Source organism: Aythya ferina, assembly GCF_964211825.1.
Source record: "Aythya ferina genome assembly, chromosome: 1".
NCBI lineage: Eukaryota > Metazoa > Chordata > Aves > Anseriformes > Anatidae > Aythya > Aythya ferina.
Window position 1 is genome coordinate 135,964,763 of NC_140296.1, and position 17,868 is coordinate 135,982,630.

Genomic DNA, 17,868 nt, shown 5'->3' on the forward strand with positions numbered 1-17,868 from the left:
GATTACAATATATAGAAAGAGAAGTCAAGTATTTAAGGCATCTAATGTCTGAGGGAAAACGAAGAATAAATCCAGAGATAATCCAGGGAATTATTAAAAACTAAGAAAAAAATAAAAAGTTTTCAAGAGAAAGGTTTTTTTTAAGGAATCAAGAGCCACGAAGTCTGAATGAAAATGGATACTCCCTGATGGGAGAGAAATGCTGAATAAAGCACCAATGAGGCAAATATTAATCATTTTACATCAAGAGAGTCATAGGGAGGTGCAAGCAATGTGTGATGTTGTGCTAAGAAAGTATGTCTCTGTAGGAATATACACTTCAGTGAAGCAAATATGCAGAGGGTGTACCATATGTCAAAAGGTAAATAAAAAGGTCATCTGTAACACACCTAGAGAGAGATGGGAACCAGGGATTCGACCTTTCCAAAGTATACAGGTAGACTGTACTGTTTTACCTAAAGTAGGGAGACTTAAGTACTTGTTTGTCCTAACTGACCACATGACTGGATGGGTGTAAGCTTTCCCCTTGGTATCTGCCACTGCGAACACTGTGGCTAAGGTATCACTGGAGCAAATAGACCCTAGATATGGGATAGTTGAAAACATTGATTTAGAATAAGGAAGTCATTTCACTTCACAAGTACTGCAAGGGTTAATGCAGGCCTTAGAGACTGAGTGGGATTTTCACATCCCCTGAAACCCCTCCTCTTCTGGAAAGGTGGAGCAAATGAACAAGACATTAAAGAAGCAATTAACTAAATTAGTGTTAGAAACCCAACTTCTTTGGGTAAAATGCTTACCTTTAGCACTCCTCCAGGTTCAAACAGCACCAAGAAAGGATATAGGAATTTCACCATATGAGATGCTGTTCAGATTACCCTATCTGGGCAGAAGGGATGAGATACTACAATTCGAAACAAGAGAGCTCCCTTAAGAACTGTATCCTGGGGTTGTCCTCTTCTTTGTCATCTCTCAGGACCCATGGGTTGTTGCCTCAACCCCTCCTTACCATCAACCAGGAAATTGGGTCCTGATTTGGACCTGGAAGGAATCAAAACTCCGGCCTGAATGGGAAGGACCATTTCAAGTACTACTAACCACTGAAACAGGTGTAAGAACTGCAGAAAAAAGTTGGACACGCTATACTCAAGTGAAAGCATCCATCAACCCTAGTACCTGGGACATTGTTTCTACAGAAGACTTGTTGAAAGTTAAAATCAAAAAGAAAAATCTCATAATAGACTGAGCAAGATAAAAGCTTACAATTGTAAACTAACCTTTTATTTTCACAGGTAACTAATGAGTGTGACTTGTGAGTGAGAGAAAGGACTGGCCTATAGGGAATCAAAGTGCTCCTAAGGTGTTCTAGTAGTAGTGTACATCTTATTCTTTGTATTGATAATTATTTGGAAACCTAAGGGTTAAAAATAATATCAGGGAAAAATCGACTATTGATTTTGTTTCTAGTGATTGTAGTCCTCAGAGAAGGCCTTGGTTAACTGGCAACTTGGAAAAGGCATGACCAGATAATAGCAAAGACGGGATACCCTGACAAAATATGGGTGAATGTGACAGAGGGTTATGTACCACAATTTGTCAGGTTGCTGCTTGTGAGGTGTTACCTTGTGGAGATTTGCCTATCGACAATTGAGTGGAGAGAACAAACGTCTCTGTCCTGAACCTAAGACTAGCGGGATGTTTGAAGGACCCCCTTGCCCATACATTACAATGTATGGTAAATGACCAATCATAAAGGGTGGTCACATACACCCATGTCAACTGTTGGCTTCATGAGGTTAAAAAAGTAAAAAAAAAAAGTAAAAAAAAAATTAAAAGAACATATTTAAAGGAACTATTCAGCCCAATTGTCAGCTTCTACAATGTAATCCAGTAACTATAACAATTAGTCAGGCTGATTGCATTACTAACCATACTTACAGTCTCAGAGCAGATGTAACTGGGAGAGACCCAATAGCCAGGATGAAAATAGCTAAATGGAAACGATCCTCTATTGCTACCAAAGATAGGGAGAAACTTGAGGAGAAAACAGGAGGCCCTCTTTGAAATGCAGCAGTTGTCACAGTTAAAGAAATAAAAGATCTTAGGCAAACGTTTGAGATTGAAACAGGATATGGAGATGTGAATGCCTGGATAGAATGGGTCAAATATACTGTCCAGAGTCACAAGCATAGCAATTGTGTAACAATTGCTATGCTTGTGCCTTGGGACAACCGATTGCCCAGATAGAGCCCTTCCCATGGGGGTGGACCAAGGACTCCCAGGGGATGTGATGTATGATTGCATTGTACCAAGAAAAGACTGCCTGGGGAAATGAGGCCTGTAAGTTTCTCCCTTTGGTAGTTGCATTATCCCCTGCTTAAGAGGACTAGTACAGTGGTTAACTGAAACTGCACTATTGAAACAAATGATCATGGATCCACCACCGTACTCAGATAAGATGATGATATTGAGGAGATGGAAAGCAAAGAAAGTGAAGAAGAGGATGATATCTACCAAATTACATCTTAGAGAAAAGTTTTGCAAAAATCAACAATTTATAAAGAAGAAAAGGGGGGAATAGTGGGAATAAAAGTGTTGGTTTTGCACAGTTACATTGTTTAGAGGAGAGGAATGTGGTATTGAGATATGCTTGCAGTGATAAGAAAGCTTAACAAACAACCCTGTAAAATGCAGACAAACAGAACCCTTAGAGCAATTATGTGGAAATCACTGTATAAGAAAGATCACCACCTCAAAGAGTGTAAAAGTCAAAAGAAATTTGACTTATAACAGGCCAGCAACTGAAAGCCATGTATGTGAAGCACCAGATGGATTGTGAACCTGGATTACCGAGTCAATGGGGAAACAGGGGAGGGTCCCGGTCATTGAGGAAAAAAAAAAGTATATAATCCGTGTTATGGAACTAGTAGGTGCACTTCTGCTTGTGGGATGCCTGCCATTGTAATCGCAAATAAAAATGCTACTTCATTGAGATACTAGCCTATGTTATTGGCTACAGAGTGTTTCTCACAACACACATTGCAAGCAGGAAGTAGGAGCAGCTCAGCTCTTGGCTTCCCCCGTCTCAAGAGACTGCCATGAAACTGAAAAACACTAAACTAAGACCTAAGTATCTGTTAGACCTTTAATTAGCGACCTAAGGAGTGTTTGCCAAGAGGAAATTTGAATTCAATTATCCAAATAGAAAGTATTTAACCTCTCAATAGCACTCAAGTAATTATAATACTTGTGATTTTTTTTTTCCAGGAACCTTAAAAAATAAAAAGCAAATTAAAAAATGGCAGAAGGTGTCAGTTTTATGTCATTTCTAACAGTGAAATCCTCTGTTACAAAGGAAAAATGTAGCATTGTCCATGCCTCAGAACCCTTGAGCTGGCACAGAATTGGGCAACCTCAAGTAGGGAGAGCAGGATGCAGGATTCTTGATTTACACCCTGAAACAGCCTGCAACATTGTCAGGGCTAACTGTGATAGTTTTATGTGTGTCAGTGCAACAGTAAACACAACAAAGATCGGCAGGTCATTTCACACAGCTTATAATTTGATAAAGATGCTCAGTCAGTGTCAGAAGGACCAGGACACATCAGAAAAGACTGTGTATATTCCAGTACATTTTGCAAATATTAGTCAATACCAACCAGGTCATTTGCGTTTCAGATTGCAGTAGCAGTTTCAGCCCTGTTCCCCACTGTGCTTTCACTATAAATCCACCCTGAAGTTCCCAGAATTAATTCCAAAGAAAATCATCAGTATTTTCTTTCTTCTCTCTTCACAGACTGTAGGTTGCTTTGGGATTATGTTTATCAGCTGCTTTCTGACAGCCGGTACGAAAATTTCATCCGATGGGAAGATAAAGAATCCAAAATATTTCGGATAGTGGATCCCAACGGGCTGGCCCGGCTGTGGGGAAACCACAAGGTAAGGGAGTAATGCATTTTTCCTCCTACGGCACATCACCTTTCATAACATAACAAAATTTACTTATAAACAGGGGAGAAAGGAAGGGAAACATGTGCATATAAACTACTCCTGGAAGGTCGTAAGCTTGCATTGTACATACATTAGAAATATAAAGCATCCGGCCTCCAGTACTAAAACTTACTCGTCACATGAAGAACCTGTTGGTTTGGTTTAAAGGCATTTAGTTATAAACACTTCTAATTATAAAATTACAAGGAGCATAAGAATTAACGGTCCTTCTCTCTCAAGGCAAATCATTTATTCCTGAAACCTGATGCTAAGGATGTTCTGGTAAGATGTGGTCTACAAAGAGTTGTGTACTACACCTCAGCAGAAGCTTCCTTTCTGTTCAGATTTCACAAAAGGAGATACTGCTGCCCTGTGACAGACATCAAATGCTGCAGGATTATGTATTTCCTTGTAAGATGTTGCTCTTTGTTCGCTGGAAAGCAGTTACTAATATTTGCAGTATGGGGCTGAGTGTGTACACGTATATCTATCTATATGAGTACAGATACATACTCATATCTATATGTGTATATACATATAAGTATAGACATATTGAGTATATGAGTAGTCAGCATAGATTTACAAAGATTTACCTGAGCAACTTGTACAATGAAATGACTAGCTTGGTGGATGCAGGGAGAACAGTAGATATCAGTTATCTTGACTTAAGAAAGGCTTTTGAGACTGTCTCTCCTGTAATGTCAGGCAAACTAATGAATTATGGACAAGACAAGAATACAGTGAAATAGACTGAAAACTGTCTGAACTGCTAGGCTGAAAGGCTTGTGATCAACAGCACGAAGTCCACTCACTAGTGGTATTATCCCAGGGATTGATTCTGGGGCCATTACTATATAACATGTTCATTAATGATGGGACAGAATGCACCAGCAAGTTTTCAGATGATACAAAACTGGAAGGAGTGGTTGATACACCACAGGGTTGTGCTGCCTTGCAGAGAGACCTGGACATTGTGCAGAAGTGTGTTAATGGAAATCTCATAAAACCTAACAAGGGGAAATGCAGAGTTCCACACCTGGGGAGGAATGACCCTAGGTGTGGAACATTCTTACTAGGAAGGTGATCAGACACTGGAATGGGTTGTCCAGAGAGAGATAGGAGTCTCTATTCTTGGAGATTCTTGGAGATGTTCAAAGCTGGAATGGACACAGATCTGAGCAACCCATTCTAGTCGTCCCTGCTTTGAGTAGAGAGATTGGACTAGATGATCTCCAGAGGTGCCTTCCAACCTTAACCATATTGTTATTCTGTGTATGAGCACACATCTTGATACAGTCAAGATTTTTGTGTGTGACATTAAATCTCTCCTAGAGGTTTTGGGCTGCAGCACTGGGAATGGGATGAAGAGTTCTGTGAATGAAGAGTAGTACTGCCCTTGCCTCACCTACATGCTGATAATTAGGCCCTGTGTTTCTCATGTTGGCTGTCTGAAAGTGAAGCTACTTCAAGACATTAGTCACTTGGGACACACAGTGGCCTTTTAGCATATAAGAAATGGAAAAAAAAAAAAAAACAAAAAAAAAACTATTTCAGGGGGCTTCCCATTGAGCAGAGTCTAGATTTTTCAAAGAAAACATTGTCATTCTTAGTGTTTAATTATCACAGGAGCTCTTCATACTTTAGAGGAGGAGTAGAGGTCAGGGCAAGCAATGGAGGTCTGTTACTAGGAGCTATTTTGGACAGGCAGATCAGTCTCATTTAATAAAGGCAGGTCAACACTATAGACTTCTGCCTGATCTTGGATTGACAGAGATATGCCAAGCCAAACTCTTAACATGAAGGCTCACAGAGCAAAAACATGCTTCTTCTAGTTTGCCTTGTTTTGCCTATGGCAAGGCAGCTTCTTAATACTCATGCAAACATGGTTTTGCCAGTGTAGTTCCCTCTCTGCTGGAGTTTCTTTGCCTGCATGGTAACCAGTGATTCTTGTACCAGAAAAATGGTCATCGTGTAGACATAGCCTGAGGGACTGATCCTGTTATCCCAACCCAGGCAAGTACTGTGATGGCGGGCCCCATGCAGCTCTGCCTATGCCCATCACTGCTGCCTTGTGACACTTGGCTGAAGTGAGGTCGTGCCTCAGTCACTCTGCAGTGCTCTGGCTGTGGGGTCAGCAGTTCCCAAACTGAAGGGGAGGCTCTGTCACAGAGGCACATATACAATCTAATGGACCACTTGATTTACACCCCTATAATGAGAGGAGAAACAGTCTCTCAGTCTCCACAGTGCTCAGTAAGCATTAACTAGTTAATGGAGGGGATTCCTAGAGGAACAGCGCTCTTAGCAGGGATTGCTGACAAATGCAGTCTGTTAGCCACTGTTCTTATGCTTTTACAAAAGGTGGGTTCGTTAAGAACAGACCTGTCACACCTCATGTGGCATGAGCATCTCCATCTAATATCTCTTTTTGTGGTTGCTGAAGCCTTTATTTATGTGTGATCCAAGAAACTGTAGAAAAACCTCAGCTGGAATTTTTGGTAGACATTCTAGCTTAAATTGCACTGTATGAAAAGAGACCCATAAAATTTTCCTGATGAGGGCTGGAGGGGCAGGATGGGGCTGCAAACAGCAGAATAATAGAATGTGTAATTTCTTGTACTGGCTTGGTTATTTTAGCTACCTGTGATAGCTCTGCAATTTCTTTGGGGGTTTAGGAAGGTTTTAATGAATCGTCTTAACACGTTTTTCCCTTTTCTTTTGAAAAAATCAGAACAGAACAAATATGACTTATGAGAAAATGTCCAGAGCCCTACGCCACTACTACAAACTGAATATTATCCGGAAGGAGCCAGGACAAAGGCTTTTGTTCAGGTAATTTTTGCTTTTCTTTGACATTCCTTTCTACAGACAATTCATTTTTGGAGATGGAAGACGGAATTCTTTGTGTGATACTTCATTGCCACAACTCTAACATCATTGACAATGGGCATGCATTTGTAAAAGCTGTCTAGACCGGTGCTTCCCAGCTTTCAAGACAACTGCATCAATTTAGAAAAATACAAGCCTGCTTCAGTGATCATTGGAGTCAGTAGTAATCTTTTCACTTGCTTCAAGCAGGCTGTGCCATTTTTTAAGACCTTAGCTAACTGATTTGTCATCTCAGCCAAACTCCTGGAAAATCCAGTCCATGTTCAACTCCTACAGACACAGCTGCTAGTGAACGCTAAGCAGGAATCTGGCATTTCCTCGAGAGCATCAGCATCACAGAAGAGAAGTGCTGATGAACTTGTCTTTGGCAGCAGTGCCTTCAAGGAAGAGAGAGACCTGCAAGAGCTGCTCATAAAACATCAGATAGGATGATACAACCGAGAATTTAGGAAATAGGACCCTGAACAGTGTAAAGCAGAGGGTTAATGAATGAACTTGAGTGCAACTGGCAGAACCACTGAGTGTGAGCACTCCAGTTCTCTGCAGGCAGGATCAGGGAATCCTAGAGCGTAAGTCTGACCCACAGAGTGCTAAACTCAGGCCAAAGGCTGCTTTGGATCTGGTCTGGATTACTGGTCTTGATCCAGTAATGTTCTTGGAAATGATATCAATAGGAAGGCAGTCTTGGAGTTTGTTTTCTTAAATGTCTAACAGAACTGCATTAGTACTCAGACTACCTGAAGAGGTTTCTGTGGAATGTCTTGTTGATACCATTTTAGAAAGAGACTTAAGACAGAGAAAGGATAATGAAGGGAAGAAGGAATCACAGGCAAAATCAACTGTGTTATTTCAATTTTTTTTGGCAGAAAGTTAAAGCAAAAGGAGCCTGGGTTGTTGTGGCCTTGTGTGAAGATTACACTTCCCAGGGGAATTCTGTGATACTGAATAATGCCTGTGCTTATCTTGGAGCTTTTCCTTTGGTGGGAGCACAAACAAAACAGGAGTCCATCTCTCCTCAACCAGGCTGCCTATTTTCTCAGAACTGTAGAAACTTAATACCCTTGGAGTATACCCTCAGTCAGATTTGCCCAGAATTGACCAACAGATTCAAAGGTCACCAGGCAGCATAAAACATGAGCATACAAACCTCATTTCCTTTGGAAACTGGGGGGAAGGGAACAAAGCATTTTTTGCACAATTCCCAATAAGAACTTATTAATGTTGTTTTCTTAGACCTATTTATATCTGAAGAGAAAAAGAAGAACAGCTGCAGAAAATCAAGCCATTAATATGCCTTTCTTGGCTATTTCTCACAATCAGAAAAAAATAGGAAATGTGACTTTATAAGCAACATGCAGGCAGTTGTCATCTGCAGATATCTGTACAGAGCTTTAAGTTTAATGGAGTCAGAGGAGGTCTTCTAATAAATGGGCAGAATGCCTTCTGCAACAAAAGAAGTCATAGAAACTGTTTCTTCGTTGGCAGGTAGTTCTGGTCTGGTTGATTTTTGGTTTTGGTTTGTTTGTTTGTTAGGGTTTTTGTTTTGGTTTGGTTGGTTGGTTTTTCTTTTCAATTTATTCAAATGCTATTACAAATACTTTGGGTTCCATGACGTGACTTAAAACACAGACCAGAAAGAATTCCTGAAGTAATGCTGTACAGTTCTTATCAGCCTATCTTCCGTGTGATTTAGGAAGCAGAACAGACAGAAGGTAGGGGGACAGTGGTATTGTTCCATTTTGATTTCATCCTTACTCAAGATCAACAGGACAAGCACAGGGTTTAAATCAGGGCACAGTCTGGCCTGTAGGCTTTGGTGAGTTTTCACTGGATAGCCAGGAACTGATTCACCACTTTTGTATGCTAGTTTTTGAGCACCGTAACACCATTTATATCGGCACAGTTCTTCCAGAATACAAATGGGAGTGACACAGAAGTGAGTCATAGCTGATTTCTTTTTCATAAATGCATATGTGCACATGATTTCCAAAATTAGAAGGGGTGGCAAAAGGTTAGTTCCAGGCAGTGCTATGCATTTGCTGAGAGGCCCAAACTGAAAGCCCTAAACTTTATAAACTTGGAGGCAGCAGAGTAGGCAAATCTTGCCCGTTAGCTTCAGCAGTGATTTTTCTGTGTCACTGATAGTAATGAGGCTCCTGTCAATTGGTTTTGTTTTCGCTGGGGCCAGGATACTGAGCATATCATCAACCTAAGTAAAATTCCTCTGATTAACACATTTTGTACTGCTGAATGTTAGCCAGTACATAATTAATGAAAAAATACAAAATTTTGTAACACTTCCAGCATAAACATGTCCTATTCTGATTTTTCCAGAAGTACTTACAAGTTAGGAAAGTGGTTTGTGTTTAAACTAGGATTTCATCCTTCCTGTGCCATTTTCTCTTCCTGCGCCATTAAATCCAGAAAGAAAAAAGCAGAGCTCTTCTGTGCTGTCTGTATGCAGTGGTACACAAAAGCACCCTGGCAAAGATCAAGACTGCAGACCTGATCTGCAGGCTGGTGGATGTCCTTTCCCATTTCCTACTGCTGCCATGTCTCCCCAGAGGCAGTTTCTGTTTCTAGCCCCCTGCAGATTTACTGCATCAAGACATTAGTGCTGTGGCATTTATTTACAGAAGACACTGCTACGTTGCAATTACACTTGGCTACAGTCACACAGGAAGATACTGTCTTTGTGCACAGTTCCCTTTTCCCAGTTAAAGCTTAGCCCAAAAGCTTTTTCTCTCAGGGCTTTTTTCATTTCCCAGAGCTTGTTCTGACTTGGTCCTTAGCTTTTTCCAGACCTGCTCTTGTGGTGTTTCATATTCATCTTCACTCACCTGCACACAAGCTGGCAGAAATGAGTAGCCTTATGCCTCTCCATGCCTTGCAAGTGATTTGCTTTGAAATATGTTGACAATAAAGATTACTTACATTTCTGTCACCAGATTCCGTAAATGAGTGGACATGTGGCATGCTGTCATCTTACATGGCAACAGCAAACAATATGAAGAAAAAGAAGTAAATATCATTCTTTGGAAAAGACTGTGGGTTTTGTTTCAGATTTGGACTTTAGAAAAAGGGAGCAGGAGAAAATGCTTGTGATTTTTCTTACTTCATTTCCATGTATGGGGAAGAAAGATACCGGTAGGCTGGGGAAAAGCTGGGAAATACCAAGTCATACCAGAGGATACAGCAAAGATGATTCTGGGGAGCTGCAGAGGTCAGGGGACTCAGCATCTTGATAAGGAGAAAGGCTGAGACCACTGGGAAATCAACTTGTTTCTCTGTTTTGCAGGTTCATGAAGACCCCAGATGAGATTATGAGTGGCAGAACAGACCGCCTCGAGCACCTTGAGTCCCAGGAACTGGATGAACAAACATACCAAGAAGATGAGTGCTGAAGGGAACTGGTGCACCGCCTCTGTGTGTCCATGGGAGAAACATCTGCCTGGATGGCTGGCACAATTTGGGAGGGGAAGCAACAACACAGAAGCAGTACTTGCAGTCTCCACTTGGCTTGAAGACCATGCAGGACCTGAAGCACCTTAACAAAACAAACTAACAGGCAGAAGTGGTGCTGGCAGAAAAGTGAAGGGGAGAAAGCCTGGACTTATGCACTACTTCACTGTTCCTACAGAGTCTCCCTTGAGTTCTTTCTGTCTTTTTGGTTTCATTTTTTTTTGTTTGCCGTTTTTCTTTTTTTTTGTTTGTTTGATTTGTTTTTTTTTTTTTTTTTTTTCCCCCTAATAAACATGCAGTTTGATTTTCCTTATCTCACATAGGACAAGACATCAGATTATGCTTTTTTGGGGGGGAAGGCTCTCCTATGGAAATAGAGCGCTCTTATTTTCTGTGCAAGTCTCATGACGTAACACTGCATAATACAATAGCAACAAAGGAGGGATTTGCTCAAGGGTTCCAGTTTGCTTGGATCAATGCGTATGTGCTGCGACTGGGAAATGTGTTGAAGCTACCAAAAGAATTTACCACACATGTCTATCAAATGAAGAGGAATCACCCTTCATGTATTGGCTGGGATAGCATCCCAGCATAGTTTGGGCTCATGAGTCCTGCAAGTGGCTATTTACTGCTGGCATATGGACCAAAACCAATCACCTAAGTGCTCCAGGGAGGAGAAAAATAAATGTGACAAACCTCTGCAATAGACTGATGTTGACATTGTCCCTCCTTCTAGCAAAGAAGTGATAGAATGGTGTGGGGGGAGAGGGGCAGGAACTAATATAAATATATATGTATATAGAGAGAAACGTTTCATATATATATATGTTTATACGTAAATGCCACAATATATGCACAAAGCAGAATTTCAGCTCAAAGCCTTTGATAAAAAAGCAAAGGCTGAAACATCTGAAATTACAAAAGGGACTTTTTTTCTTATACCTGCTAGCAATTTTGGGGTGAAAGGTGAAGGACTGTTCCTTACATCTTAAGGACAATGCAAAGGGATCCATCATACATGTATGGTTTGTACTACTCAGAAACTACTCCAGGATCACTTTGTGCCACTGGAGAGGTAGATTATTCACCAATCTAAAAACTGGTGGTAGAGAACTAGAGACCAAATAGCTGTACTGATACCTTGGAATTGATTTTGGCTTTGTTTGTTTATGCCTCTCACAACTCTTCCCCACCCCACAGCTTTGCCATCCAGGAATCTTGTCTCAGCTTGCCTGTTTTTAACGTGATTTAAAAGACCAGAAAACAAAACAAAACAAAACAAAACAAACAAACAAACAAACAAAAAACACTAGATAAATGTTTCTTTCTTGGGTTTTGTTTTTGTTCTTTGCAAGGTACCCTGTTTTTTACACCTCTGATTTGTTTTGCATCATGAGGGTGCTTTGCATGAGGCAAAAAGCCACTCCTAGTTTGGTTGCCGGAAGCTCAGCAGCCCTTAATGTCTGATACTAGAGAAACTACTAGCCTTTTTCATTTCACGTTGCTCTGTCCATCATGTCAGGGAAGTCTGTGGTGTCCAGGTATCCAGCCATCCACCAGCACTGGGCCTTTTAGTGGGAAGAATACCTAGCAGCAGAAATGATACTTGCAAAGGGAGAAGATACACAGAGAAACTGCAGGAATCACATGACGTCTGGAAGAAATCAAGTCCACATCAGTTCATTAAAAACAGAGAACCTCTTTATGGGAACATGAATACTAGAAATGGGAAAAAAAAAGAAAAAAAAAAAGAAAAAAAAAAAAAAAAGTGGGTTAATCGAATCCATTCCTACCAAAAAAAGCAAGGTACATTTCCATGATTTCCATGATAGCACTTCTATCAGCTATTCTACTAACATGACTTTTGATCTTACCCTATACTTAACAAGAGGGTTAATCTATCCAGAAAAAAAAAAAAAAAGAAAAGAAAAGAAAAGAAAAGAAAAGAAAAGAAAAGAAAAGAAAAGAAAAGAAAAGAAAAGAAAAGAAAAGAAAAAATAGTACTTGGCAATGAATAGTGGCCTGTATGTTTAAATAGAAATAGTCCAAGCTCACAAAAGACTTTATTGAGTTGCAACTTTAGAAGGAAAAGGTTTGTTAAGGACAAAGATAGGCATCATACAATTAGGAGAGATTTTTCAGAGCCAGCATCTGATGAGGAGCAATGGAGCATACATCTTTCCCTGAGCTTTTCCCAGCCACATTTTTTTATTATATTATAATCAAGATGTTATACGTCCCAGCACACCAAGTGCTTGACTTTTTCTGCCTCAAAAGAAAAGACGCAGGAGTGTCCATAGGAAAGATGAGCAGATGACCTGTCACTGCCATGACTGAAGTTCTTAGAGCTCATGAGCTGTGAGACACAGGGATCCCGGTGCTCACAGGCCTGAAACCAAGTGTTCCTTGAAACCAAGGGGCCAAGGTGATACCTTGCTTACTCACCTTGCTCAAGGGCACCCAAGTTGAGGCTGTGCCACAGGAGCTGGAGTGAAGAAAGTGCTGTGTGTCCTCTCACTTAACATGTAGCATGGAGGGAATTTGGAAGTGTCTTCCTGGGGTGGTCAAAAGAATAATTCAGAGGATATTGTGAATGATAGATGAAGTAGCAACACCGAACTGTCAATGTAAAGAAAGTCTCTTGCTGTTTCTTAGGATGTTCAGCAGTAGAAAGAAGCACAGTTTACATTGAACAATTTGTGTCCATTACTGCTTGGGCTGTGGTGCCTGCATGCACTGCATTATTTTCTTTCTCCTGCTCCAGCTACTGTTAAGAGATGCTGGGGAAAAAAAAAAAAAAAAAAAAAAAAAAAAAGGAAAAAAAAAAAAAAGACAATAGGAAGCTTCTATTTAAAGTGCTTCCTGAGCCACATAATTTTGTTATGGTCAAGGTGCACAAAGCAAAAAATAGGGAACTTGAGATAATCCATCAGTGTAAGCCCATATGCTCACCATGTATGCTAGCAAGAAGTTTGTCTTCAGCACTGTGTAAGGCAAGAAAAAGCAAGGAATCCTGAAATTCCACGTGCCGCCCCATGGGTAAAATTTGTAGGGAAAATTTGGTGCAGGAAATATTCACCTTTACCGAAAGTGCAGTCATTTGCACCTGCAGAATCTAAGTCAAAGGAAAAAGATTATTTTTGCTGACTGTCAGGAACTACCTTCCAATTCACACACAAAGGACATCTTAGGACAACTTCTTCTCCACTGCAGATGTAGGTTTCTCAGGAGGTTCAGGTCAGTTTGGATCAGGCTGTTCCCACAGAGGTGCATCCTGGCAGGTCCTGCCCCTAGTGCTGTGGGGAGGAGCATGGGTACCAGAGGTGTGGGTGATGCTGCAACTGCGCAGGCTGCAGGGGCTCGGGGCGTGGTGAGGGACCTGCAAGGTGTGAACTGCTCCTTGGGGTCTTGTCAGCAAGTTTATCAGCTATGACTACAAAATAAAAATAACTAAGAATAAAAACAGGCTGCAGTAAGCAGATTCCCCTCTACCTCACTTCCCAGTAGCAGATCCGTGGAGCCCAGTGTTCCCATGCTGAGCTTCAGGAACACCTGGCTGCCTGTGTGGGCTTAGCAAAGGCAACATCATCTTTCCACCAGCCCTGACACCTGCCTCTTCTCCCCAGCTTCTGATTTCCCAGTGTAGAATTTGCCAGCAGCACAGAAGCCAAACTTCCTGCCCTTCCAACCATAACAAGCAGGAAAAGGGAGAAAGAGCCCAAGAAATGCCTAGCAAAGGATCGCAATGCCTTACAGTTCGGTGGGACCTCCATTGCCTTCAGCTTGCTGCAAGGCTGAACAAGGCACAAGCAGTCAGGTAGGACATGCTGCAGCTCCATGACAAAATGTTTTCTGGCTTGACATTGGAAACTTTTTGACCGCCTCTCCATCCCAAGAACACTACTGAGGCCCTTCCTGTGAACACTACGCTGCTGCCACCATCCCCAGGTGCATGCATGCAATCCATGTATGCATTCTCCACATCTCTTTGTCAGACTGCAACCCTGTGCAAATCCAGAATGCATCAGTTTGAGGTTTTTTGTTTTGTTTTTCTGATTTTTTTTTTTAAATAAAATTCTAATCTTTTTATTGATGGTGGCTTTTTGTTTTTTTAAGGTGTGGGGTTAAGGGACTGAATCAAATGAATGTAACAAAACAAAAACAAAAACAAAAAAAAGCCTATTCTCAGGGCCAGTGAGTTGCAAATAATTTTTAAAATGCCTGTAATTACATCATCTCAATAAAAAAAGATTTAATATAAAAATGGGAATACCAAATTTTGTTGGTGCAATCATTGCTAAAAGGTCCTTTCTTTTTAAGAACTATGGTACCTGAGTATATGCGGTACAAAGTATCTGCTTTCAATCAGGAAGAGAAACCTGCAGACTTCCCATGCCCAAATGTGTATAAGCAGAGCCTGGATCTTCCCTGGGAAGCTTTGCTTGGAAAAGTTGATGCTGTCCCTTGGAGTATTTACTTTGCCACCTGCCCTTAGAGGTCATCAGAGCACCCCGATATTACCTGGATGGGGATACGGGGGTTCTCCTCCCTTGTCTTGGAGACCATGCAGAAACAAAAAATAAAAAATAATGAGAAGGTGTGCTGATTCTGTTGCAGCTTTTGTGTCCTGCTAAATAGGCCAGCTCAAGGAATTTGAGAAAAGTAATTATTTCTGCAGTATTCATCATAGAAAACTGGTCTAGAAACAAACCCCCTAACGTGCTGCTGTTGCAAAAAAGGGCGTCTTCATTATCCTGTCTTCACCCTTAAGCAGGTGAGACACAAGAACTTTGATGCCACCAGGTCCTGGATGCTGAGGGGACAGCAAGGTGATGCACCATCCACTTCTTGCTGCTGACCATCACTCCCTGCAGGACTGCTTTTCCCCTGTCGAGTGCGGTTACCTGCGCTTATGGCAGTGTGGTCACAACCACCACATGTCACAACAAACACATCTGGTCAGTGCATCCCAGCTGTGGCACGTTGGCCACATCTGGTGCTCCTTGTGGTAGGAGCAATTTGTGGTGGGTTGGAGTCATTCAGATCCCAGCTATGGCTTGGGATGAGCCCATGATAATCTGGCTGATCTGTGGGTTATCTACCCAGCTGCTTCTTGATCAGTATTTCTTCCTGTTTTCCTTTCATTGTTGTTGTTTTTAAACCATGAGGCAAAGGACTAAGTGCTAAACAAACCCTCCTGAACCAAGACATCACACGAGAAGGAAACTGTGTGTTGCTCCACAATTCTGTCCCTTCAGGCCATTGCCCTTCATTTTAGAAGAGGAAATAAATGTATCCTACACACTATCTCAGCTTTCTGTGCATTCTAAACAATGCCACACACTGCAGGTTGAAGGCATTTGGAAGTTCTTGGTGGTTTTGGCTATCACTCCCTTCAGCAATAGGCTTGATCCTGCCTCTTGAAGCCAGAGATCTCAAAGAACACCCTTTGGAGGTTGCAGCACAGGAGAAGCCCAGTAGCATGTGTTCAGTACATTTTTTGCCTTCCCTTTTCAACAGATTCCTCTCTAAAGGGAAGCTACCAAGCCAATACCAGCAAGGGGATCACGGGTGATGCATGTGTTTGCAGACCACAGCTACTGCTGTCTCTACAGTGCCAAGTCCCTTCGTAACACCTCCCAGTGCTGACCAGGAAAGACCTTGCAAGGGTGGCAGAGGACCTCAGCTGCTATGTACACCCATGACTTACCAAGGCTGCCAGTGAGGTACTGACTGCAGCATTTTTTTGATTATGTAGAAACCTATTTTAAAGTACTGCATGAAGGGCTGCTAAGTTGTCCTTACACAACATTTTTACACTAGTCCCTTGGCACAGCCCCTGTGCCACACAGGGCAGCACTGCAACAGCAGCTGTTCCTGGTGTTCCTACCTGTTCATGATGTTCCTACCTGTTTTCCCAAACTACTCAGAAATTATGTTGCTTTGCAGCCAAAGCAGAAAAAGAGAAAGAGCCTGTCTTTCCACCTTCTTCTCTTCAGTCCACGCTTTCCTCACCTCATTGTCTTAAGGAAAGAAGAGGGAGATGAGGGTGCTCAACAGCCAGCTCTCCCTACACAGATAGACATCTGCCAGACACCAGCTTGCTCAGCTGGAGCTGGATTCATCAGTGAAATGGCTTTTTTTCTTCCTCCCTTGTGGCAATAATCTTCTATCCCTGCTTTAACAGCCCTCATTTGGTCATAAAGACATCATTAATGTTGCTTAATGACTGCTTTCCACCATTGATTGCCATAAGCTGTCAACCAGCGTGCTTCTTGACCAGGTCCTCACCCTCCACATGCATCTGGCTAGATGACTTGCTGAATGCTGGCTTAGGCTGCATGTGATGGTTCACTGTGCAGGACATGGGATTCCTTCTTGTGATTCCTGTCAGACAGGCTAAGCATAGAAATGATAATGAAAATACAGATCTGGCAACCGCTATAGAGAATTGGGGCAATGCATGTTTACTTCAGCATTGTCCATTTGTAAGTGAAAGTGTGTGCGTGGCTCCACCAGCCTCAGCAGAGCTCTGAGATGTACCAGCACAGGAGCCAGGCTGGGACACCAATGTGACTCCAGGCAGACCACGCATCTGTGGCTGCACTGAACGGGCTCCCGGGTACTACAACCAACATTGTGGGAACAAAGAAAACACGGAGCCTTCGCCCAAGACAACAGAGATCGTTATGACTGATAAAATCAGTTGTAAAACCTTCAGGGACACATCAATCTTTCTGCCTCCTGCAAACACCTGTGCATAAAGTTTCCCAGCTTCTCAAAGTGTTGGAGCACAGCCGCAACAGGAAGAGTGATAACTGTTCAGGAATCAGAATTGATCTTGTGCCGCCTGATAAACACTGTTAGCCTGGGGTTGTTGATGTGAAGCCAAGCTCTGCTAAATGGACAAAGTTTTCAAGCGAGCCCTTCCTGGTATTTAACAAGGTAAAGGGAAGGAACTGGAGTGAAGACAGCTTGAACAAAGCAGGTATTGTTTCCCCTGGGCTCTGTAAAGACATGAATGTGTGATCCCTCAGATGAAAGCAAGGAAAAGAAGCAGACGGGGCAGATGAAAGCTGAGGCAAGGAAGGAATATGAAAGACAGTCTGGAAAAAGCACAAAGCTGAAAGCAGGGAGTGGTGGTCACCACATGTCCTATGCACCAGAGACCATTTTGTTTGGATTTGCCCTCCCAAGGGCATGGACAAGGTCAGTAACTTGCTTGGCTAGTGAACGCTTGCAGGATATGAACCAGTCTCCATTCAAAGACCTGAAGAATGAGGACTCCACCCCACCTACATCTAAGGTTAATCATCCCTAGCATTAAAATCTTTGACTTCCTTTTGTTTTAACTCTCAATACCACTTCCAATCATTAGGCTTTTTTTTTGTTGTTGTTGTTCTTCCTGTATTCTTTCTTATTCTTTTGCTTCCTGTAAACCACAGTTTTCCCACTCATACACCAAGATCCCTACCCACTGCAATCAGTGTAATTCACGCTCTTCTATTCCAACTAAAAATGCTTGAA

The 17,868-nt window shown here is 41.9% G+C and overlaps 1 protein-coding gene across 5 annotated transcripts in view; it reads left to right on the plus strand.

Moving 5' to 3' along the window:
* ETV6 (ETS variant transcription factor 6) overlaps nucleotides 1-14,618 on the plus strand; it is a 143,867-nt gene extending 129,249 nt beyond the window's left edge. For all 5 annotated transcript variants that reach the window (XM_084537067.1, XM_084537065.1, XM_084537066.1 and 2 more), the window contains 3 exons: nucleotides 3,797-3,939; nucleotides 6,722-6,822; nucleotides 10,178-14,618. In XM_084537067.1, coding sequence (XP_084393193.1) covers nucleotides 3,797-3,939; nucleotides 6,722-6,822; nucleotides 10,178-10,283 — 350 coding nt within the window. In that variant the 3' untranslated portion in view covers nucleotides 10,284-14,618. The remainder of the gene's footprint in view (nucleotides 1-3,796; nucleotides 3,940-6,721; nucleotides 6,823-10,177) is intronic.
* Nucleotides 14,619-17,868: the final 3,250 nt, after the last annotated feature.